Source organism: Pelodiscus sinensis, chromosome 27 (assembly GCF_049634645.1).
Source record: "Pelodiscus sinensis isolate JC-2024 chromosome 27, ASM4963464v1, whole genome shotgun sequence".
NCBI classification, from domain to species: domain Eukaryota; kingdom Metazoa; phylum Chordata; order Testudines; family Trionychidae; genus Pelodiscus; species Pelodiscus sinensis.
Genome location: NC_134737.1, coordinates 5,113,165 through 5,136,434, shown reverse-complemented (window position 1 = coordinate 5,136,434; position 23,270 = coordinate 5,113,165). Strand labels below are relative to the sequence as shown.

General features: G+C 50.1%; 1 protein-coding gene across 1 annotated transcript in view; it reads left to right on the top strand.

The window, feature by feature from the left end:
• CR1 (complement C3b/C4b receptor 1 (Knops blood group)) overlaps nt 1–23,270 on the top strand; it is a 297,719-nt gene that overhangs the window by 221,455 nt on the left and 52,994 nt on the right. The window contains exons 59-76 of the mRNA XM_075909850.1: nt 736–921; nt 1,517–1,708; nt 1,952–2,048; nt 3,681–3,766; nt 4,613–4,807; nt 5,771–5,953; nt 8,450–8,626; nt 9,571–9,747; nt 9,952–10,128; nt 12,766–12,942; nt 13,418–13,600; nt 14,494–14,679; nt 15,285–15,476; nt 15,720–15,816; nt 17,459–17,544; nt 18,357–18,551; nt 19,505–19,687; nt 21,592–21,768. Of these exons, the coding sequence (XP_075765965.1) occupies nt 736–921; nt 1,517–1,708; nt 1,952–2,048; nt 3,681–3,766; nt 4,613–4,807; nt 5,771–5,953; nt 8,450–8,626; nt 9,571–9,747; nt 9,952–10,128; nt 12,766–12,942; nt 13,418–13,600; nt 14,494–14,679; nt 15,285–15,476; nt 15,720–15,816; nt 17,459–17,544; nt 18,357–18,551; nt 19,505–19,687; nt 21,592–21,768 (2,946 nt within the window). The remainder of the gene's footprint in view (nt 1–735; nt 922–1,516; nt 1,709–1,951; nt 2,049–3,680; nt 3,767–4,612; nt 4,808–5,770; nt 5,954–8,449; nt 8,627–9,570; nt 9,748–9,951; nt 10,129–12,765; nt 12,943–13,417; nt 13,601–14,493; nt 14,680–15,284; nt 15,477–15,719; nt 15,817–17,458; nt 17,545–18,356; nt 18,552–19,504; nt 19,688–21,591; nt 21,769–23,270) is intronic.

Sequence of the window (23,270 nt, the reverse complement as noted above, 5' to 3'; positions counted from 1 at the left end):
TACTGGATGTACACTGCATGTCTAACCCACGAAGTTGCTAAGAGGCGAGGCTGTTAAGCGAAGTTGCTAAGGGGCTAAGTTGCCATAGACAAGCTGTGGATGGGAGACGTTTAACCTAGATGACTCCTGGCCAGCATCCCAGCAGGTTTCTCAGACAGGCTCCCTTCCTTCCATGCCCCTGCATGAGTCTCAGAGCAGGTGCGGGGGCCATGTGCTCCTCTGACTGCTGAAAATCTGGGGTCAGCGTGCGGGGGCCCGTGGGCCGTACTGTAGCCATTGCGGCCCTATGCGAACCCACACACAGAGGAGGGAAATATTTGAAAAAAGTATCTGTCTGACTCTATAGGCACCCGGGTTGTGAATTACAAAAACTAGCATCTGATCCCCACGTTCCCCTCCAGCATGCGGACAGACTCACAAGCCTCAGCCATCGATTCCCACCAGGGTCACACGCTGAGTGAGCAGGGCAGATTTGCAGAGTGTGTCCTAAAAACCAACAAGCCTTTACTGATTGGTACCAAGTGCAGGGAGCTTATCTGCCAGCCCTGCACTCTCTATGTCAGAGAGGAAACACCAGGAGCCTCTGGTCCCCAGGATCCCAACCGTACAATGCCACCGGAAAGATGATTTTAGGCAACCTAGCACTGGGACGCAGCCAGTGCAGAGCAGAGGTGCCGAGCACCCACTGAACAGCTCTGCTAGCCAGGCAAGCTGATGCCTTCTGCACCCTTTCAGAGGTCCTGTGCGTGGCCCCAGAAATCCAGCATGGACAGCTAGTAGATGGACGTGGCCCTGTCTACAAACCCAGGGACAGGGTGAGTTTTAAATGTGATCCTGGCTTCACCCTGGATGGCAGCAGGCAGATTGAGTGCGGAGATGATGCAACCTGGGATCCCCCGGTTCCAGTCTGCATACAACCAGGTAAGTGTGAGTCAAGGGTGATTGCTGGGTCACTGAGATGGTCAGTATCCGGCAGGGGAGTGCCTGGAGGCTAAAATATAGTCTCCATCTGTGTCCTGGGGTCGGTTTTCAGCTGTGAATGGGGAAAATACAGATATCCCCCTGCCTCTCCTCCCAGTCTCCTGATGTCTTCATCACTGTGATAGCTGGTCCCCTGCGTCCTGCCAGCCCTCCTGACAGACATGTATCTGTCTCGCTGAGCAGCCTAAAGGTGTGAATGGAAACACAGTTCTGCAGGACTCATGCATCTCTCAACAAATTGCACTCGAGATCCTCAAGGGAGACAGGGGAGTTTTCCAGGGACAGTAAAGTAGAAGGGTGGGACCATTTGAGTTCCGGGGTTAAAGGGAATCTAGGTCAATGGTTTTTCATCTTCTTTCTATGTGTTGCATCCCTAAAACGATAGTTGGTTTTGCAGAATACAGGCACCCTGGGCCTTTTCCCCTATCCTGTAAATCAGCCCATTTTAAGCTCTTCTTAAAAGGGTTCCGATTTTCATTGAAATATTCTTCCCATCACCCCTGTTTTTTCTCACGTGTGTTTCTGTTCTTGCCAGTTGGCTGTGGTGTCCCCGCGAGGTTAAGCTTTGCTGAGCTCAAGAGCGAGTATAGAAATCAGTCCTACTTTCCTGTTGGGGAGACTGCAAACTATACTTGCCGGCCTGGATACACTAGACACCCTGGTATTCGACCCACTATTACATGCCTTCCAAATGGAACGTGGTCAGAACCACTCGAGTTCTGTAACAGTGAGTGTCTACATGCTACTTGTTTCTGCTGTTCCCTAAAGCTCCTAATGGCACTTGCAGCCACGCTACAAAATGTAACCCATGTTTAAATAGTTAATAATGACCAGTAAAACTCTGTGTCGTTGCCCACTGTGGGCTCTTCTAAATGAGATCTTTTCTGCAGAGTGTTTGATATGGATAGCGCCTTGGTGTAACTGTTGCTTAGAAAGAGCAAAACGTAATTCTCCTCTTGTCCTCTACCAGGGAAATCGTGCGGTCATCCAGGAGAGCTGGAGAACGGCAGAATGAATGTCACAGATATGCTGTTTGGGTCAAAGGTCAGCTTCTCGTGTGAGGAAGGGTATGTTTCTGACTGCCTGAGCTCACTACTTGGGCCTAGCTTGCAGCTATGCAACAGAAAGAGAAATCCCCGTACTCCCCTAGTTCCTGATTCTAGGATCAATGTGCGAGAACAGATTGATTGATATAAACCTCCCTCTTTCCTCTTCCCTTGCATTCTCTCACGCGCTCCCATTTATAGTACACTCTTTAGTTGCCGTTTCGGCCAACTGAATGTTCTGCCTGCAAGTGCTGGGTGAGGAGAGACGTCTCCTGTGGAGAGTAGGTGTGATGGGTTGGGTCACCTGGGGAGCTGATCACAGCACTGAGGCCACCTAACTTCCCCGTGGGGCACCCCACCCTCTGTGTTCCCCGTAGCTGTGTGCTTGTGTGGCTGCTCAGGAGAGATGAAATGCCGGGCCGTTGGTTAGCAGTGTGCCCGCAGCCTGATTTTTGTTTCTACTGGCGGTGCAATTTCACACATACCTTGGTGCATATAAATACATTTATTGTGCAGATTGATGGAGAAAATCTGCACAGGGATGGAATACATTGGGGAACCATGGCCCACCACCCAGTCCTGCTGATCCTGAAGCTCTGGTCTTCCCCATAAGGGCACAGAGTTGGGGTCACAGCCCGCAGCAGAGCAACAGAGACACTGAGAGCAATTCAGCCCCTAGAAGGCTCAGTCATGGGAACTTGGCACAACACTCTGGTGCAGAGCCCCATGGGAGCAAAACTCCAAATAAATCCATCTCACTAAGCATCCGGTTTGTACAGCGTAGCTCATAAGATGTTCCTCCCTTTCATCACCAGCTGCAAGTGACAACAAATAGAGCAAATATCTAGTAAATGACTTAACAAAACCCTCCGTTAAGACTAACAAACCAAGAGAAGTTGTTATGAATCATAACTTCTCACCCTACTTCTTATTTCAGGTAAAGTCTTTTCCAGGCCAGAGCTCATCTTTCTGGACTGGGCCTAGCAAATTCTCCCTGCTCTTCTTAGATGCCCTCTGTTTCCAGGGGTTTTCCTGTATCCTCCTGGGGTGGGGAGAAGTCTGTGATGCCAGTTGAAGACAATCATTGCTTCCCATTCCTTAAATAGCATTTATCCAGCACAGGAAATAGAGATTCCATCTCCCTAGCTGTGTGATAAAGTACAAAATTCAGCATGGACCCAGCACCAGGTGCATGGTCACCTGTCTTTGTGGGACCTACCACAATTCAGGCATACAGGAAAACTGACTATTCAAAGATCATTGTTCTGAGCAGCGGGCCGTTAGTTTCCTAGAGTACTCCTAATCTCCACTATTAGCTCATATACAGATATAAATGGGCTTATACTTCATAATTCTAACTTCATATACAAGACGGATACCTACACAGAAATAGGATATACACATTCAGAGGATTACAAGCTCTCCAAGGACAGGTTATATGCCCTAATTTTCGCAAAGAATATTTGAAGTATGCATATCCAGGCAGGCCAGGAGTTCTAAAAAGGTGAAGGAGCCTTTACACCAGCAGTCAGTGGTGTTGGTCTCTACTTGCTGTAGCTGGGGAGAAGCGCGTCCCAAATACCTAAACTCTGCAGGAGAATTCAAACAACAGAGGGGCAGGTAACAACTGATAACCCCTCTGCCTATTTGCAGGCACCGGTTGATCGGAGAGTCTTCCCGACGATGTGTGATTTCTGGAATGCGTGTCGCGTGGAGTGGGGAAATGCCCTTTTGTGAGCGTAAGTAGGTTACAAATCTCGGTCTGTGTGCTTTCCCCTCTTTTCTGCTTGCCATGCAAATGTAACTTAAGGGAAGCATTATGATCCCTTTTTTCCAGAGTGGGAAATGAGGCACAGGAAGTCCCTGACCATAAGAACTCGGTCTTTCTTTGCCGATTGAGTAGCAGAAAAAAGGCACCAAGCAAAACGTGTAACACGTCAGATGCTCGTAGCTCATGCCAAGAGCATCACGCCTCAGGAAATACTGACAAATACAAAGCTGGGAACCTGTCTGATTCACCTGTGTGTTAGGGTTGTTAAAATAGATGGTCAGTTACAACCAAGTGTTTATACTTGATGCAATTCTCTGATGTTGCTGCATGCTTTCCTCCCATGTATAAATCTGTATCCCATGTTATAAAGCCATATTTCAGTGTTGGGTATGGAAATATAAAAAGCAGTTGCTCTACAACACTCAACCCTCAGTCTCAGGAGAGCAGCATTACCCAGTGGAAAATGCTAATTTACGTCAACACATGGCATTCCGCGCTCAACAAGGAAGACCTGTAGACCTCTGACCATCCAGGGTAGCCCTCAAAAGGACACATACAGCTTGCGTATTACAGAAGCTCGTGTCATCTTTTGAAACTTAAAATTGTAACTCATTTCTCTCTGTATGTGTTCCTCCTTTAACTCTAAACAACTCTCTTGTTTCTCTTACCTTGTTCATAGCCCATTATTTAGTTTAATATAGGACTGGCATTGTAACATAGGACAGGTGTGCATCTTCGGTGAGAGATCTCAGGTACCACAGACTCCGGGGAGTGACTGTTTGATTCTCAATTCACTCCTCCTGTGTCTCTCCAGGTATTCCGTGTAAACCCCCTCCACATATTCCCAATGGAAAGCACAATGGGGATTTAATGGATGAATTCTATTATGGGTCAGCTGTAACTTACACATGTGATAACGGTTACCCGCCGACTGGAGAGGCCTCTCTTTTATGCACAACCGAGGATGGACTAAACGGAGTGTGGCGTCCACCTGCCCCTCGCTGTGGAGGTGGGGTTTGTATGAGGGCAACCCTCCCAGCTCTGCTTTGTCATGGATAAAAAGTCTAAGAAATCCCCCAGTGTGAAGATGCAGTTAAATCCCGGCGCTTAGACTTCCTGCCTTGTGCAACGTCTCCACAAGATTTCCACGATGCACGTTAGAGTGAATAGTTTTAGAGCAGACGTGAAGAGTTCAATGGGAAACCAGTATCGTTGAGTGCACCTCTAGAGCAGCCCCGAGTGCAGAACCGGGATAGTCCCAAGGGTGTAGGAAGGCTGTTGAAGGTCTCTAACCCGAGCCACACAGGGGTAGAACTGGGGAACAGAAGAGAGGTGGTGAGTGGAAGTTTGTGTATTGCATATCCAGTGCGCTCTCCTAGCTACTCTTCGCTCAGTGGCCATGGTTCTAAGAAACCCGAATGCAGTGTCATGGTGAGCGTGTGTGACATGGATCTGTGTGTTGATTTGTGCAAGTAGTGACTGAAAAATCTGTCCTGTGGTGTGGGGCTGTGTGACAGGGCTCACCGTGTGTGCTGGTTGTGTTGTGTGGGCGCTTGTTCTGCTTCGAGTGTTTGGATGGTGCGGGAGCGGTGTGTGCAATGAACAGAGGCTTTGTTCAATAACTTTGTGAAGAGTTATTTTGCGTGCAGCCTCTGTGGTCGGTTGGGAAGAACTGCTGCATCTAGACCAAGGAATCCCCTCTCTGGGCCGTCTCCTTCATGCCACTGACCCAGTGGAATTGTTACATGAATACGAACTGCACTGGGGCAGTGCACATATCGCTTACCAGAGTATCTCCGCCTCTCAGAGCAGCCCCCCACATAGCCCACAACAATCTGTATTTTCAAAGAGGAATAACACAGGCTGGTGCAACAAGTGACATGGGTTGAAAGGCTGACAAAGGCTGGAGGGCTGCAGAAATGTCTGTCTTCCTATCTGGCCCCGCGGTTCAGCAAAAGCATTTCTATTGCAGAGGTTAGATGCCCAGCCCCACAGATTGAGAATGGAAGACGAGAACCTGGCGAGCGCCCTGTCTATTCGTATAAGGACAGCGTGACCTTTGAGTGTGATCCTGGCTACACCATGAAGGGTCACCGAGTGAGCCGGTGCCAGACAGATCAGACGTGGGATCCACCTGTGCCAGTCTGTGAGCGAGGCAAGTGTCAAACTCCGAATTGTTCGTAAGCTGCATCTACAAACGAGTTTCTCTTCTGTCTGAGCCGTGAGCCCCACAAACACTGACCCAGGATGAAACTGCTCTGCCTGCTGCTCACCTCTAAGCAACAGACTTTGGGGACTGGTGTGAGGGGCGAGGTGGAGGGTCCTGATAGATAGGAACAGACCCAGAGTGTAAGAAGTTTGCTAAGTTGGGAGTGGCGCTGGCAGGACTTTGAGAACAATGGGGGTGGCAGCTAACTCTGTCCCTTCTCTTTCCTGCAATCCGGGTGCTTTCCCACAATTCCAGTGGGGGGTCAAGAGTCCTCTCACTGTTCCAGCTGTGAGAAATGACCCTGGGTGGAATTTCTGTAACTCTATTTAGAGTTGAAAGCAGGGCACTCTGGTCTTCCTCTGCTCGGGATCCGAGTGTCAGTGTCATCTTGAAATGGGAACTGGAAGTGGTCAAGAAGAGGATATTCAATGACTTCTTGGTCCACGGAAAGTTTTTGGGTCTTTTTACTTTCTCTGCTGAATTTCTCAATTGACTTGGAATTTTTATCCATTAGGAGCCGTCCTTTTGGTAATAGGACGTTTTTTCACTTTCCTTAAATGTAAAATCCGACCCTTGAGGTCCTGCATGGAACCATCCCCCTTCCCCCTCTTGACACTGTGCTTACCATCCAGCTCTTTTGTACAGACTGTGGGACTGGTAATGGGATCTGGAAGGGAAAAGCAAATATCAGCTCCAGCTGTCCTAGTCTTTGCTCAGCTCATCTCCATAGTGCCTGGGCTTTTCCACCCTGTGAATAGATCCCAAAAGAGCTGGATGGTGACCAGCCCTGCTCTTTGAACAAGTTCCCTTGAAGGTCTGAGCCGACCAATCAGCAGTCCTAAAGTGGAAGAATTTCCACTGTAAACACTAAATACACAGGGGAAGGAGCCCTTGGAGCCTTCCTAAGATGGCTGGGAATGCGTCGATGGTGTCAGAAACCGTGTCAAGCTATAAGGGTGTTTGGGGGAATGTGAATGCGATGGAGGTAGGGAACTCTACCGCAGTTTGCATTAGCCTCACTGCTGTTAGGGTCAGATCAACCATGTGGATCTTTTCCCTCCTATATATTGGGCGTCATGAGCTCTGGTTCAGCTCTACCTTCCCTACGGTGTGGCATGGTGCCTCTCTAATGAACATTGGCAACAGAAAGCCCAACAACCAGGCCTTGGCAGTGTTCACCAGTGGAATGTCTGAAAATTACAGCTGAGCCCGGCTGTTCCCTTCTTAGCAAATGTACCCAGCATTGCTTGAGGCCTTAACAGGAGTAAAGCTTAGGGTTTCAGGAGTGAAAAGGAAAAGATACATGCTTTCTTTCAATGATGAGGCTCTGAGCAGACGGTGGGGGTGCAGGAGTCAGTGCAGGAGGTTGGGTGTGGCGGCGGGCTCAGAGCAGGAATTGGAGGGTACAGGAGTCTGGGCAGGGGATGGAGCGTAGAGGAGAAGGTGGGGGCAGGAGTCAAGACAGGGGCTGGATGGAGTGGGAGGGCTCGGGGCAGGACATGGAGGTGAGAAGTCAGGTCAAGGGTCTGGGAGATATGGGGGGCTCAGTGCAGTGGTGCTAGAGTCAAGGTAGGGGTTGGGCGTTTGGGGCAGGGAGTGGGGTGCAGGAGTCAGGGCAGAAGGCTGAGAGGTTTGGGGATGCTCAGTGTAGAGGGTTGGGTGTGAGGGGCTCAGTTTGGGAGGGCTGAGGTCAAAGTGTGGGAGTGCAGGATTCAGGGAAGAGGACTTTAAGGTGGGGGGTGTTAGTGCAGGCGGTTGGGGTGCAAGAGTCGGGGCAGAGTGTGGGAGGCTCAGGGCAGGCACCTGAAGGCAGGGGGCTTTGAGATATGGGGGACCTTACTTGGTCACCTATGGGGGCAGATTTGCAGCATTATGGTAGCTGTGAGAAATAACCCAGGGGACCAAAAGCAATGGGCCTGAGTAAGGGGAAGTTTTGTAACTGTACTTAAACCTGAAACAGCTCACTTTGATCTTCCTCTGCTCGGTATCCAAGTGAGGACGGAGCCTCCTCCTCCTTCAATGCAAAGGTACATTTCAGGTCTCTTTGCTATTCCCTTTGTCTCGCTCAGTATATCAGACACACGTGAGGATTTAAATTCATCCAAGAGAACTTTGAGACAAGCCACCAATTCAATAGATTTCACAGTTTGTATCTAAACAAGCAGTGAGACAGGAGCAAAAGTCACAGCTGCCAGAAGGAGCTCCTGCACTTTCAAGAACATCACATCCAGTTGTACCAGCAGTGAATGGTTCTGTGAGTGCAGAGGGGTACTGTTCCTGCTGAAGGAATGGATAAAGGTGCCTAGAGGAAGGGATACTCGAGAAATACAGATAAAGTTGAAGCAAAACACTCATCAATGGACATGGCTGTGTCGGTAACGTGTCCATTCCATCCCACATGCACTTTGGAGTCTAAAGCGGTTGTTACGCTTCCCCTTTCAGTGACATGCGTGAACCCAGAACTGGAGCACGGCAGAACAAATGGGGCGCTGGCCCCCTATGGCCCTGGAGACGTCGCGGTGTTGGAATGCGAGCCTGGTTACACCTTGCGTGGGAGCTCTCAGCCTCGGTGCCAAAACGATGGTAGCTGGGATCCTCCTGTCCCCATCTGTGAAAGAGGTGAGTGTGGCTTCAGCTTTGAGTGTCCGTTGTATTTCACCCCATTGGATCTTCCTCTGTTAAGTTGCCAAGTGTCTAGCCCATATTGAAATGGGAACTGGAAGTGATTGAGAAGAGGATGTTCAAGAACTTCTTGGCCCCCTGCAGGATTTGTGGGTAATTCCGCTTCCTCTGCTAAAGGTCACAGTTATCTAGAATTATTATAAACTATGAGAAGTCTGGTCGTTAGACACAGTTGTTACTCTTTCATGGGATGTGGAGTACGGCCTTTAGTTCATACAGAGAACCATCCCTTATTCCCCCCTTGACACTTGTCTTACAATCAAGCTGCTTTTGACAATTCAGTAAGAGGGCGAGTGTTGCCAATGAGTCAAAGAGTGAAAAAAGCAATGGGCTGGTAGTGCCAGCTGCACACTAATGGGCCCAAATTGCGTGTTCAATTACAGATGCCTAAAAAGGAGCCGGATTTTTTTCTTCCTATTGGATGTTTCTCAATTACCATTGTGATTCTGTGCGCTCCCTTGTTTGGGAGGTGTCATTTCCTTGTGAGGCATCGGGAGCTTGGAGCTTTCCCTCCCTCCATATAAAGGTGCATTTCAGTTTCCTTTGCATTGCCTTGCTCTGTGTGTCAGACACACGTAAGGATTTAAATGGAGTGCAAGAGAACTTTCTGATTAACAACCAATCAGCTGACATATAAGAGCTCCTTGAACATCAGGAGCATCACATGCACCTCTACCAGCGGTGAACATTTCTGTCAGTGCAGGGGGGTACTGTTCCTGCTAAAGGAGTGGATAATGGTGACTAGAGAAAGTGATACTCGAGTAATACAGATGGGGTTGAAGCAAAAGACTTATCAACAGAGATCGCTCTGTGGGTAAAGGGTCTATTCCATGTCATGTGCGTTTTGAGGTCTAAAGCGGTGGTTACGCTTCCCCTTTCAGTGACATGCCTGAGCCCAGAACTGGAGAACGGCAGAACGAATGGGGCGCTGGCCCGCTACGGCCCTGGAGATGTCGCGGTGCTGGAATGTGAGCCTGGTTACACCTTGCGTGGGAGCTCTCGGCCTCGGTGCCAAAACGATGGTAGCTGGGATCCTCCTGTCCCCATCTGTGAAAGAGGTGAGTGTGGCTACGGCTTTGAGTGTCCATTGTATTTCACCCCATTGGATCTTCCTCTGCCCCACAGGTGAGTGTCTGAAAATTACAGCTGCGAGCCCGGCTATTCTTACCAGACAGGCATCTATTTACTGTACGACAGCTGGAACATGGAGCCCTCCAGCCCCTCGCTGTAAAGGTCTTTGGAGACTTTGCTTTCCCTTTCAGTGACATGCGTGAGCCCAGAACTGGAAAACGGCAGAACGAATGGGGCTCTAGCCCTCTACAGCCCTGGAGACGTCGCGGTGTTGGAATGTGAGCCTGGTTACACCTTGCGTGGGAGTTCTCGGCTTCGGTGCCAAAACAATGGTAGCTGGGATCCTCCTGTCCCCATATGTGAAAGAGGTGAGTGTGGCTACGGCTTTGAGTGTCCGTTGTATTTTACCCTATTGGATCTTCCTCTGCTTAATAGCCGAGTGTCCCATCTTTAAACGATTCCCCGGTGTGGGTCTCAGATCAACAGAAACACAGCTTTCCAGGCTAAGGTCCACCGATAAAGATCCTTAATTAACAAGTACACAGCCTTCTTGCCTCAAGTCCATAGGTAAGTGACTCCAATTCACAGGTGTACAGCCTTCTCGGCTAAAGTCATAAGAACATATGAACATAAGAATGGCCGTACTGGGTCAGACCAAAGGTCCGTCTATCTCGGTATCCTGTCTGGCGACAATGGCCGGTGCCAGGTGCCCCAGAAGGGGTGGACCGAAGACAGTGATCAAGCAATTTGTCTCCTGCCATCCTTCTCCAGCCTTTGACAAACAGAGGACAGTGACATCATTCCTTACCCCCTGGCTAATAGCTTTTTATGGACCTAACCTCCATGAATTTATAAATATCTTAACTTTAATTTATAAATATCTGTTAAACTCTCTTATACTCCTAGCCTTCACAGCCTCCTCTGGCAAAGAGTTCCGCAGGTTGACTGTGCGCTGTTTGAAGTCCCAGGTTCTTTAGCCTCTCCTCATATGGGACCCATTCCAAACCCCTAATCATTATAGTTGCTCTTTTCTTAACCTTTTCTAATACCTAAATATCTTTTTTGAGGTGAGGAAACCACATCTGTACACAGTATTGAGGATGTGGTCGTACTATAGTTTTATTTAGGGGCAGTAAGATATTCTTCATCTTATTTTCTATCCCTTTTTAAATAATTCCTAGCATCCTATTTGCTTTTTTGAGTGCCTCTGCGCACTGTGTGGACGTTTTCAGAGAACTATCCAAAATAACTCCAAGATCTCTTTCCTGATTAGTTGTAGCCAGAATAGCTCCCATCATAGTGTAGTGTGTAGTTGGGGTTCTTTTTTCCAATGTGCATTACTTTTCAATTATCCACATGAAATTTAATTTGCCGTTTGTTGACCAGTCACTCAGTTCGGTGAGATCTTTTTGAAGTTCTTCACAGTCTGCTTGGGTCTTGACTATCTTAAACAGCTTAGTATCGTCCACTAACTTTGCCACCTCACTGCTTACCCCTTTCTCTAGAGATTCTTTCTGAATAAGTTGAACAGGATTGATCCTAGGACTGACACCACTAGTTACACCTCTCCATTCTGAAAATTTACCATTTATTCTTACCCTTTGTTTCCTATCTTTTAACCAGTTCTCAGTCCATGAAAGGACCTTCCCTCTTATACCACGACAATCTAATTTACACAAGAGCCTTTGGTGAGGGACCTTGTTCAAGGCTTTCTGGAAATCTAAGTATACTATATCTACTGGATCCCCTTTTCCCCTTGTTAACTCCTCCACAGACAAGTGTCTCTAATTCACAGGTGTATAACCTTCTTGGCTCAAGCCCAACAACAGGGTCCTGCTGGAGCGAGCCAGTGGAAGGGTTGGCCCATGGGTTGGGGTAAGGGAACCCGGGCCTTCCCTCTCTACCGGGTCCGAACCCAGCACTTTAAGGACAGGGAAATGGTCCAGTGCCTGGGTTGGTGGGGATGAGGCGAAACTCACCAACCCCCGTGGGGTAATTCCAGTATTCCCGCCCTGGGTCACTTTCTACCAAGCAGCAGCTGCCTACCCGGAGTCGCTCTCCGTCACTGGAGTTGGGGTCACAGCCAGGCTCCCGAGTCGAGATGAACGCCTCAGCGATGGCTGGAGTGAGGGTCTTTCGGCTCGGACTTGCGATCCCTTCTGCCTCGATATCTACGAAACCCCTTCCTGGCCGAGCTTCCATAGCCTGGGGATGACCTATCCCCTCTGCTACCGCTAGCATTTCCCCTCCCTTAGGCAGGTCTGAGGAGTCCTGGCCTGCCCTGAACAGGGGTGTTGACTCCCCTGGCCCACTCACCGTCTATCGTCGGATGAGTTTTGCTAGGGGTCGGTGGATGGACTCGATCCATGTGGGCCCCTGCGCCTTCTCCGCCTCCACGCCAAATGCTCCTCCTCCCGAATCTCTCCCTTCCCCTGGCAGTCCAGGGACACTTAAAGATCCTGCAGGGGGAATGCTGGTGTAAATGCCCCCGGCCGCACACTTCCACTTTTAGCTGATGCTCTCCCCGGGTCCTAAAAGGATGTGGATTTGCCTCTGAGGCCTGGGAATACGTGCGGCAGGCCAACACAGTGAGGTACTTTCACCCAAAAGTGCAGCGCTCCCCCTAACCAAAATCCGGGGTGTAAGCACCCCATCACAGAGTCAAAGAGAAGTTTCAGTCGAGCCACTAATTTAGTAGATTTCACAGTTTGGGTGTAAACCACCAGTGAGATGCACGAGCAAAAGTCACTGCTGCCAGAAGGAGCTTCTCTGTTTTCATGAGCATTGTATCCACTTGTACCAGCGGTGAATGGTTCTGTGCTTGCAGAGGTGTAACGTTCCTGCCGAAGGAATGGATAAAGGTGCTTAGAGGAAGTGATAGACGAGAAATACAGATGAGGTTGAAGCAAAAGACTCATCCATGGACATGGCTCTGGGGGTAAATCGTTCATTCCGTCCCACGTATGTTTTGGAGTCTAAAGCGGTCGTGACGCTTCCCCTTTCAGTGACATGCGTGAGCCCGGAACTGGAGAACGGCAGAACGAATGGGGCGCTGGCCCCCTACAGCCCTGGAGACGTCGCGGTGTTGGAATGCGAGCCTGGTTACACCTTGCGTGGGAGCTCTCGGCCTCGGTGCCAGAGTGATGGGAGCTGGGATCCTCCTGTGCCCATCTGCGAAAAAGGTGAGTGTGGCTACGGCTTTGAGTGTCCGTTATCTTTCCCCCCACTGGGACCAATAAGATGTGGCAGGAGTGAGCACGAATGACAAACAGACTGTGGGATTGGAAATGGGATCTGAATGGTCCTGGCCAGCCCTGCCCTCTAAAGCCCCCCCAACCGCTAAGGGACCCTAGGGAAGGCCCTAGCCCACCAATCAATAGTTCCAAAGTAGCAACATTTACAACCCTGAATACACAGGGGCAGCAGCCTTTGCAGCCTTCTTAAGATGGCTGGGAATGTGTCCGTGGAGTTAGGAACAGTGACCAGGGTGTGTGTGTGGGAACGGTGGGGAGAGTTATTCATGAGTTGGAGGGGAATGGAAGTGGGTAACGTTTGGCATATCTCACTGCAGTTGTGTTGGGCTTGACTCATTACAAGCATGTGGTTCTATTCCCTGCTACAGATTAGCCTTCATGAGCTCTGCTTCTTTTCCTACAGTGCTGCACTGCCCCTCCCCTCCACTCATCACCAACGGGAAGCCCGACAGCCAGGCCCTGGCAGTATTCAGCAGTGGAGTGTCTGTAAATTACAGCTGTGAGCCCGGCTATTCCCTTACCGGGCATGCATCTATTCACTGTACAGCAGCTGGAACATGGAGCCCTGCGGCCCCTCGGTGTGAAGGTCTGTTTATGTTCTGTTAGTTAGCGCTAAGAGGAAGAAATTTCTTCCATAGGATTTCACTTGAAAGATAAACTGACTAGTGGGACAGAATTCAGAGTAGGGAATTAAAGCTCCATTTACGTACACACATGGCAAAATAAATGCTTTGAAAAATAAAGGTACTGGATGTACACTGCATGTCTAACCCACAAAGTTGCTAAGAGGCGAGGCTGTTAAGCGAAGTTGCTAAGGGGCTATGTTGCCATAGACAAGCTGTGGATGGGAGACGTTTAACCTAGATGACTCCTGGCCAGCATCCCAGCAGGTTTCTCAGACAGGCTCCCTTCCTTCCATGCCCCTGCATGAGTCTCAGAGCAGGTGCGGGGGCCATGTGCTCCTCTGACTGCTGAAAATCTGGGGTCAGCATGCGGAGGCCCGTGGGCCGTACTGTAGCCCTTGCGGCCCTATGCGAACCCACACACAGAGGAGGGAAATATTTGAAAAAGCATCTATCTGACTGCATAGGCACCCGGGTTGTGAATTACAAAAACTAGCAACTGATCCCCACGTTCCCCTCCAGCGTGCGGACAGACTCACAAGCCTCAGCCATCGATTCCCACCAGGGTCACACACTGAGTGAGCAGGGCAGATTTGCAGAGTGTGTCCTAAAACCCAACAGGCCTTTACTGATTGGTACCAAGTGCAGGGAGCTCACCTGCCAGCCCTGCACTCTCTATGTCAGAGAGGAAACACCAGGAGCCTCTGGTCCCCAGGATCCCAACCGTACAATGCCACCAGAAAGATGATTTTAGGCAACCTAGCACTGGGAGGCAGCCAGTGCAGAGCAGAGGTGCCGAGCACCCACTGAACAGCTCTGCTAGCCAGGCAGGCTGATGCCTTCTGCACCCTTTCAGAGGTCCTGTGCGTAGCCCCAGAAATCCAGCATGGACAGCTAGTAGATGGACATGGCCCTGTCTACAAACCCAGGGACAGGGTGAGTTTTAAATGTGATCCTGGCTACACCCTGGATGGCAGCAGGCAGATTGAGTGCGGAGATGATGCAACCTGGGATCCCCCGGTTCCAGTCTGCATACAACCTGGTAAGTGTGAGTCGAGGGTGACTGCTGGGTCACTGAGATGGTCAGTGTCGGGTAGGGAAGTGCCTGGAGGCTAAAATATAGTCTCCATCTGTGTCCTGGGGTGGGTTTTCAGCTGTGAATGTGGAAAATACAGATATCCCCCTGCCTCTCCTCCCAGTCTCCTGATGTCTTCATCACTGTGATAGCTGGTCCCCTGCATCCTGCCAGCCCTCCTGATAGACATGTATCTCCCAACGGTCTTTCTCACTGAGCAGCCAAAAGGTGTGAATGGAAACACAGTTCAGCAGGACTCATGCATCTCTCAACAAATTGCACTCGAGATCCTTAAGGGAGACAGGGGAGATTTCCAGGGACAGTAAAGTAGAATGGTGGGACCATTTGAGTTCCGGGGTTAAAGGGAATCTAGGTCAGTGGTTTTTAATCTTCTTTCTATGTGTTGCATCCCTAAAAGGATAGTTGGTTTTGCAGAATACAGGCACCCTGGGCCTTTTCCCCTATCCTGTAAATCAGCCCATTTTAAGCTCCTCTTCGAAGTGTTCCGTTTATCACTGAAATATTCTTCCCATCACCCTGTTTTTTCTCACGTGTGTTTCTGTTCTTGCCAGTTGGCTGTGGTGTCCCCGCGAGGTTAAGCTTTGCAGAGCTGAAGAGTGAGTATAGAAATCAGTCCTACTTTCCTGTTGGGGAGACTGCAAACTATACTTGCCGGCCTGGATACACTAGACACCCTGGTATTCGACCCACTATTACATGCCTTCCAAATGGAACGTGGTCAGAACCACTCGAGTTCTGTAACAGTGAGTGTCTACATGCTACTTGTTTCTGCTGTTCCCTAAAGGTCCTAATGGCACTTGCAGCCACGCTACAAAATGTAACCCATGTTTAAATAGTTCATAATGAGCAGTAAAACTCTGTGTCGTTGCCCACTGTGGGCCCTTCTAAATGAGATCTTTTCTGCAGAATGTTTGATATGGATAGCGCCTTGGGATAACTGTGGCTTAGAAAGAGCAAAACGTAATTCTCCTCTTGTCCCCTACCAGGGAAATCGTGCGGTCATCCAGGAGAGCTGGAGAACGGCAGAATGAATGTCACAGATATACTGTTTGGGTCAATGGTCAACTTCTCGTGTGAGGAAGGGTATGTTTCTGACTGCCTGAGCTCACTACTTGGGCCTAGCTTGCAACTATGCAACAGAAAGAGAAATCCCCGTACTCCCCTAGTTCCTGATTCTAGGATCAATGTGCGAGAACAGATTGATTGATATAAACCTCCCTCTTTCCTCTTCCCTTGCATTCTCTCACGCTCTCCCATTTATAGTACACTCTTTAGTTGCCGTTTCGGCCAACTGAATGTTCTGCCTGCAAGTGCTGGGTGAGGAGAGACGTCTCCTGTGGAGAGTAGGTGTGATGGGTTGGGTCACCTGGGGAGCTGATCACAGCACTGAGGCCACCTAACTTCCCCATGGGGCACCCCACCCTCTGTGTTCTCCGTCGCTGTGTGCTTGTGTGGCTGCTCAGGAGAGATGAAATGCCGGGCCGTTGGTTAGCAGTGTGCCCGCAGCCTGATTTTTGTTTCTACTGGCGATGCAATTTCACAAATGCCTTGGTGCACATAAATACATTTATTCTGCAGATTGATGGAGAAAATCTGCACAGGGATGGAATACATTTGGGGACCATGGCCCACCACCCAGTCCTGCTGATCCTGAAGCTCTGGTCTTCCCCACAAGGGCACAGAGTTGGGGTCACAGCCCGCAGCAGAGCAACAGAGACACTGAGAGCAATTCAGCCCCTAGAAGGCTCAGTCATGGGAACTTGGCACAACACTCTGGTGCAGAGTCCCATGGGAGCAAAACTCCAAATAAATCCATCTCACTAAGCATCCGGTTTGTACAGCGTAGCTCATAAGATGTTCCTCCCTTTCATCACCAGCTGCAAGTGACAACAAATAGAGCAAATATCTAGTAAATGACTTAACAAAATGAAACAAAACCCTCCGTTAAGACTAACAAACCAAGAGAAGTTGTTATGAATCATAACTTCTCACCCTACTTCTTATTTCAGGTAAAGTCTTTTCCAGGCCAGAGCTCATCTTTCTGGATTGGGCCTAGCAAATTCTCCCCGCTCTTCTTAGATGCCCTCTGTTTCCAGGGGTTTTCCTGTATCCTCCTGGGGTGGGGAGAAGTCTGTGATGCCAGTTGAAGACAATCATTGCTTCCCATTCCTTAAATAGCATTTATCCAGCACAGGAAATAGAGATTCCATCTCCCTAGCTGTGTGATAAAGTACAAAATTCAGCATGGACCCAGCACCAGGTGCATGGTCACCTGTCTTTGTGGGACCTACCACAATTCAGGCATACAGGAAAACTGACTATTCAAAGATCATTGTTCTGAGCAGCGGGCCGTTAGTTTCCTAGAGTACTCCTAATCTCCACTATTAGCTCATATACAGATATAAATGGGCTTATACTTCATAATTCTAACTTCATATACAAGACGGATACCTACACAGAAATAGGATATACACATTCAGAGGATTACAAGCTCTCCAAGGACAGGTTATATGCCCTAATTTTCACAAAGAATATTTGAAGTATGCATATCCAGGCAGGCCAGGAGTTCTAAAAAGGTGAAGGAGCCTTTACACCAGCAGTCAGTGGTGTTGGTCTCTACTTGCTGTAGCTGGGGAGAAGCGCGTCCCAAATACCTAAACTCTGCAGGAGAATTCAAACAACAGAGGAGCAGGTAACAACTGATAACCCCTCTGCCTATTTGCAGGCACCGGTTGATTGGAGAGTCTTCCCGACGATGTGTGATTTCTGGAATGCGTGTCGCGTGGAGTGGGGAAATGCCCTTTTGTGAGCGTAAGTAGGTTACAAATCTCGGTCTGTGTGCTTTCCCCTCTTTTCTGCTTGCCATGCAAATGTAACTTAAGGGAAGCATTATGATCCCTTTTTTCCAGAGTGGGAAATGAGGCACAGGGAGATTAAATGACTTCTCCAGGCCGGTCAGTAGCAGAGCCAAAAATTTCACTGAGATCTCCACATCCCAGATGGGTACATTAACCAGAAGAGCCACTCGGGGTTATAGGTATCTGCGAGAAGGGCTGTAGCTCAGGAAGAAGTGTGTTGTATCAAGTCCCTGACCATAAGAACTCGGTCTTTCTTTGCCGATTGAGTAGCAGAAAAAAGGCACCAAGCAAAACGTGTAACACATCACATGTTATAAAGCCATATTTCAGTGTTGGGTATGGAAATATAAAAAGCAGTTGCTCTACAACACTCAACCCTCAGTCTCAGGAGACTAGCATTACCCAGTGGAAAATGCTAATTTACGTCAACACATGGCATTCCCCGCTCAACAAGGAAGACCTGTCGACCTCTGACCATCCAGGGTAGCTGTCAAAAGGACACATACAGCTTGCGTATTACAGAAGCTCGTGTCATCTTTTGAAACTTAAAATTGTAACTCATTTCTCTCTGCATGTGTTTCTCCTTTAACTCTAAACAACTCTCTTGTTTGTCTTACCTTGTTCATAACCCATTATTTAGCTTAATATAGGACTGGCATTGTAACATAGGACAGGTGTGCATCTTTGGTGAGAGATCTCAGGTACCACAGACTCCGGGGAGTGACTGTGTTTGATTCTCAATTCACTCCTCCTGTGTCTCTCCAGGTATTCCGTGTAAACCCCCTCCACATATTCCCAATGGAAAGCACAATGGGGATTTAATGGATGAATTCTATTATGGGTCAGCTGTAACTTACACATGTGATAACGGTTACCCGCCAACTGGAGAGGCCTCTCTTTTATGCACAACCGAGGACGGACTAAACGGAGTGTGGCGTCCACCTGCCCCTCGCTGTGGAGGTGGGGTTTGTATTAGTGCAACCCTCCCAGCTCTGCTTTGTCATGGATAGAAAGTCTAAGAAATCCCCCAGTGTGAAGATGCAGTTAAATCCCGGCACTTAGACTTCCTGCCTTGTGCAACGTCTCCACAAGATTTCCACGACGCACGTTAGAGTGAATAGTTTTAGAGCAGGCGTGAAGAGTTGAATGGGGAACCGGTATCTTTGAGTGCACCTCTAGAGCAGCCCCGTTTGCAGAACTGGGATAGTCCCAAGTGTGTAGGAAGGCTGCTGAAGGTCTGTAACCCTAGCCACACAGGGGTAGAACTGGGGAACAGAAGAGAGGTGGTGAGTGGAAGTTTGTGTATTGCATATCCAGTGCGCTCTCCTAGCTACTCTTCGCTCAGTGGCCATGGCTCTAAGAAACCCGAATGCAGTGTCATGGTGAGCATGTGTGACATGGATCTGTGTGTTGATTTGTGCAAGTAGTGACTGAAAAATCTGTGCTGCGGTGTGGGGCTATGTGACAGGGCTCACCGTGTGTGCTGGTTGTGTTGTGTGGGCGCTTGTTCTGCTTCGAGTGTTTGGATGGTACGGGAGCGGTGTGTGCAATGAACAGAGGCTACTTTGTGAAGAGTTATTTTGCGTGCAGCCTCTGTGGACGGTTGGGAAGAATTGCTGCATCTAGACCAAGGAATCCCCTCTCTGGGCCGTCTCCTTCATGCCACTGACCCAGTGGAATTGTTACATGAATACGAACTGCACTGGGGCAGTGCACATATCGCTTACCAGAGTATCTCCGCCTCTCAGAGCAGCCCCCCACATTGCCCACAACAATCTGTATTTTCAAAGAGGAATAACACAGGCTGGTGCAACAAGTGACATGGGTTGAAAGGCTGACAAAGGCTGGAGGGCTGCAGAAATGTCTGTCTTCCTATCTGGCCCCGCGGTTCAGCAAAAGCATTTCTATTGCAGAGGTTAGATGCCCAGCCCCACAGATTGAGAATGGAAGACGAGAACCTGGCGAGCGCCCTGTCTATTCGTATAAGGACAGCGTGACCTTTGAGTGTGATCCTGGCTACACCATGAAGGGTCACCGGGTGAGCCGGTGCCAGACAGATCAGACGTGGGATCCACCTGTGCCAGTCTGTGAGCGAGGCAAGTGTCAAACTCCGAATTGTTCGTAAGCTGCATCTACAAACGAGTTTCTCTTCTGTCACTTTGGGCACCACCAGGGAAACTCATCTGCCCCCCTCCCGGCCCCGGACTCCTTAAAGGGGCACATGCTGGCTACGGTGCCCGTGCCAGGTGCAAGCCTGCCAGCACCCAGCCAGCAGACCCTGCACCTGGCACGCTATGAGCCAGCCACCCGATGCCCCCCAGCCCTCCGCCTCTTCCTGGGACCAGGCTGGCGGCTTTCGGGAGCCTGGCCAGGACCGCAAGAGGCGGGCACCCGCCTGGTCTAGTGCAGACATCGTGGACCTCGTCCACGACCTCCGTACTAGGCACAGGAAAGTGGCCGTCTAGGGCAGGAGAACTGCCAGCCTGGCCACCCAGGAGCAGGTTTGCATGAAAATCAAGGTGGTCCACTGAGACCCCCGACCCTGAGCCCTGAGCTTAGAATGGCCGTACTGGGTCAGACCAAAGGTCCATCTACTCCAGTAGCCTGTCTGCCGACAGCAGCCAACCCTAGATATCCTGGAGGGGATGGACCAAAGACAGTGACCAAGCCATTTGTCTTGTGCCATCCATCTCCAGCCTTCCACAAACTTTGGGCAGGGACACCATTTCTACCCCCTGGCTAATACCACTCCATGGACCCAACCTCCATGACTTGATCTAACTTCTCTTTAAACTCTGTTCTAGTTCTAGCCTTCACAGCCTCCTGCAGCAAGGAGTTCCACAGGTTGACTCTTTGCTTTGTGAAGAAGAACTTTCTGTTACTAGTTTGAAGCCTGCTACCCATTCCTTTCCTTTGGTGTCCTCTAGTCCTTCTATTATGGGTACTAATGGAGAACTTTTCTTTATGCACCCTCTCCACCCCACTCTTACTTTTATAGACCTCTATCGTATCCCCTCTCCGTCTCCTCTTCTCTAAGCTAAAAAGTCCCAGTCTCTTTAGCCTCTCTTCATATGGGACCTGTTCCAAACCCCTCATCATTTTAGTTGCCCTCCCCTCTCCCACTTTCTCTATTCACCTCTCCCACCTCTTTTTCCCAGTCTCCGCCAGTTTTGTTCAATAAAGATTCTATTTTTGAACACACATTTTCTTTATTTTGTACATCAGGAAGGGGGGCTAGGGAAGGGTAAGTGGAAGGAGGTGAGGGAGGAATGGGGTACGCGCCCCGATGGGGAGGACTGGGCTGGCTCTGCGGGCTTCTCGGGGTGGAAGTTCTCCTGCAGCCCCCCGATTGCTCCCTCCTCCCGGATGTGCAGCCGGGGTGATGGCCGAGTGCTGTGATGTTCCGCGTCTGGGCACTCAGGGCACTCCAAGCCAGGACTGCTTTGCAAGCGGGGAACTCTGAGAACTGTCTGTCTGGGGTGGGGGTCTGGTCCTTTTAAGCACAGCCCTCGGCTAGCCTGAGAGAGCAGCTCCACGCTCTAAGTCCTCATCTGATGCCCTGCCGGCACTGCTTCCAGCCATCCTTAACCTCTGTTCAGGGTCCACTCTGTGTGGACATGCTAGTTCGAATTAGCAAAACGCTAATTCGAACTAGTTTTAAGTCTAGCTGCGCTAATTCGAATTAGCTTAGTTCTAATTAACTAATTTGAACTAAGTTAGTTCGAATTAGCGCAGTAGTGTAGACATACCCAGAAGGAGCTTCTCTGTTTTCATGAGCACCGTACCGACTTGTACCAGCGGTGAATGGTTCTGTGCTTGCAGAGGGGTAACGTTCCTGCTGAAGGAATGGATAAAGGTGCCTAGAGAAAGTGATACTTGAAAAAAACAGATGAGGTTGACGCAAAGGACTGATCAATGGACATGGCTCTGTGGGAAAAGGGTCCATTCCATCCCACATGTGCTTTGGAGTCTAAAGCAGTTGTTACGCTTCCCCTTTCAGTGACGTGCGTGAGCCCGGACCTGGAGAACGGCAGAATGAACGGAGCGCTGGCCCCCTATGGCCCTGGAGACGTCGCGGTGTTGGAATGTGAGCCTGGTTACACCTTGCGAGGGAGCTCTCAGCCTCGGTGCCAAAACGATGGTAGCTGGGATCCTCCTGTCCCCGTGTGTGAAAGAGGTGAGTGTGGCTACGGCTTAGAGTGTCCATTGTATTTTACCCTATTGGATCTTCCTCTGCTTAACAGCCGAGTGTCCCATCTTTAAACTATTCCCTGGTGTGGGTCTCAGATCAACAGAAACACAGCTTTCCAGGCTAAGGTCTACCGATAACAGACTCCTCCACAGACAAGTGTCTCTAATTCACAGGTGTACAGCCTTCTTGGCTCAAGCCAAACAGGGTCCTGCTGGAGCAAGCCAGTGTAAGAGTTAGCCCCCGGACTGGGGGTAAGGGAACCCGGGCCTTCCCTCTCCACTGGGTCCCGACCCAGCACCCTAAGAGCAGGGAAATGGTCCAGTGCCTGGGTTGGTGGGGATGAGGCGAAACTCACTAACCCCTGTGGGGTAATTCAAGTATTCCCGCCCTGGGTCCCTTTCTACCAAGTAGCGGCTGCTACCCGGAGTCGCTCTCCGTCACTGGAGTTGGGGTCACAGCCAGGCGCCCCAGTCGAGACGAATGCCTCAGCGATGGCTGGAGTGAGGATCTTTCGGCTCGGACTAGCGATCCCCTCTGCCTTGATCTCTATGAAACCCCTACCTGGCCGAGGGTCCTTAGCCTGGGGATGACCTATCCCCTCTGCTGCCGCAAGCATTTCCCCTCCCTAAGGCGGGTCTGAGGAGTCCTGCCCTGCCCTGAACAGAGGTGTTAACTCCTCTGGCCCACTCAGCATCTCTTGTCGGGCGAGTCTTGCTGGGGGTCGGTGGACGGACTTGCTCTAGGTGGGCCCTTTCACCTTCTCCGCCTCCACGCCGAGTGCTCCTCCTCCCGAATCTCCCCCTTCCCCTGGCAATCCGGGGACACATAAAGATCCTGCAGGGGGAATGCTTTGGAAAATAAAGGTACTGGATGTACACTGCATGTCTAACCCACGAAGTTGCTAAGAGGCGAAGAGTAGTGCTTGTGATATTAATGGAAGAGATAAGGGGGTTGGGATAGAGTTTGGGTGCAGAAGGAAGCGTGGGATAGTGGATTTGGGGTCGGGAAGAAGGGTGGGATCTAGGTCGGTGTTTAGGTGAAGAAGGTGGTTGAGAAGTGGGGCAGGGAACTGGGGAGCAGTGGTTTGGGTTGTAATCTAGGACTGGGATTTGGGGTGCTAAGTCTGGGCGGGGACATGGGTGCAGTAGCAGGGATGCGGAGGGTTTTGTTTACATGAGTTAGGGGTCTAGGTGTGCACGTACAGAGATGAGGGAGTTTAGGAAAGGGGCTGAGTTGCCGTAGGCAGGCTTTGGATGGGAGACGTTTAACCTAGATGACTCCTGGCCAGCAGCCCAGCAGGTTTCTCAGACAGGCCCCCTGCCTTCCATGCCCCTGCATGACTCTCAGAGCAGCTGCGGGGGCCACGTGCTGCTCTGACTGCTGAAAATCTGGGGACAGCATGCGGGGGCAGGAAAGCTGGCTGAGGCTCCCACAGTGCCTGCAGACCAGATCTGAGAGCTTAGCAGGCCGGATCCAGCTCGTGGGCC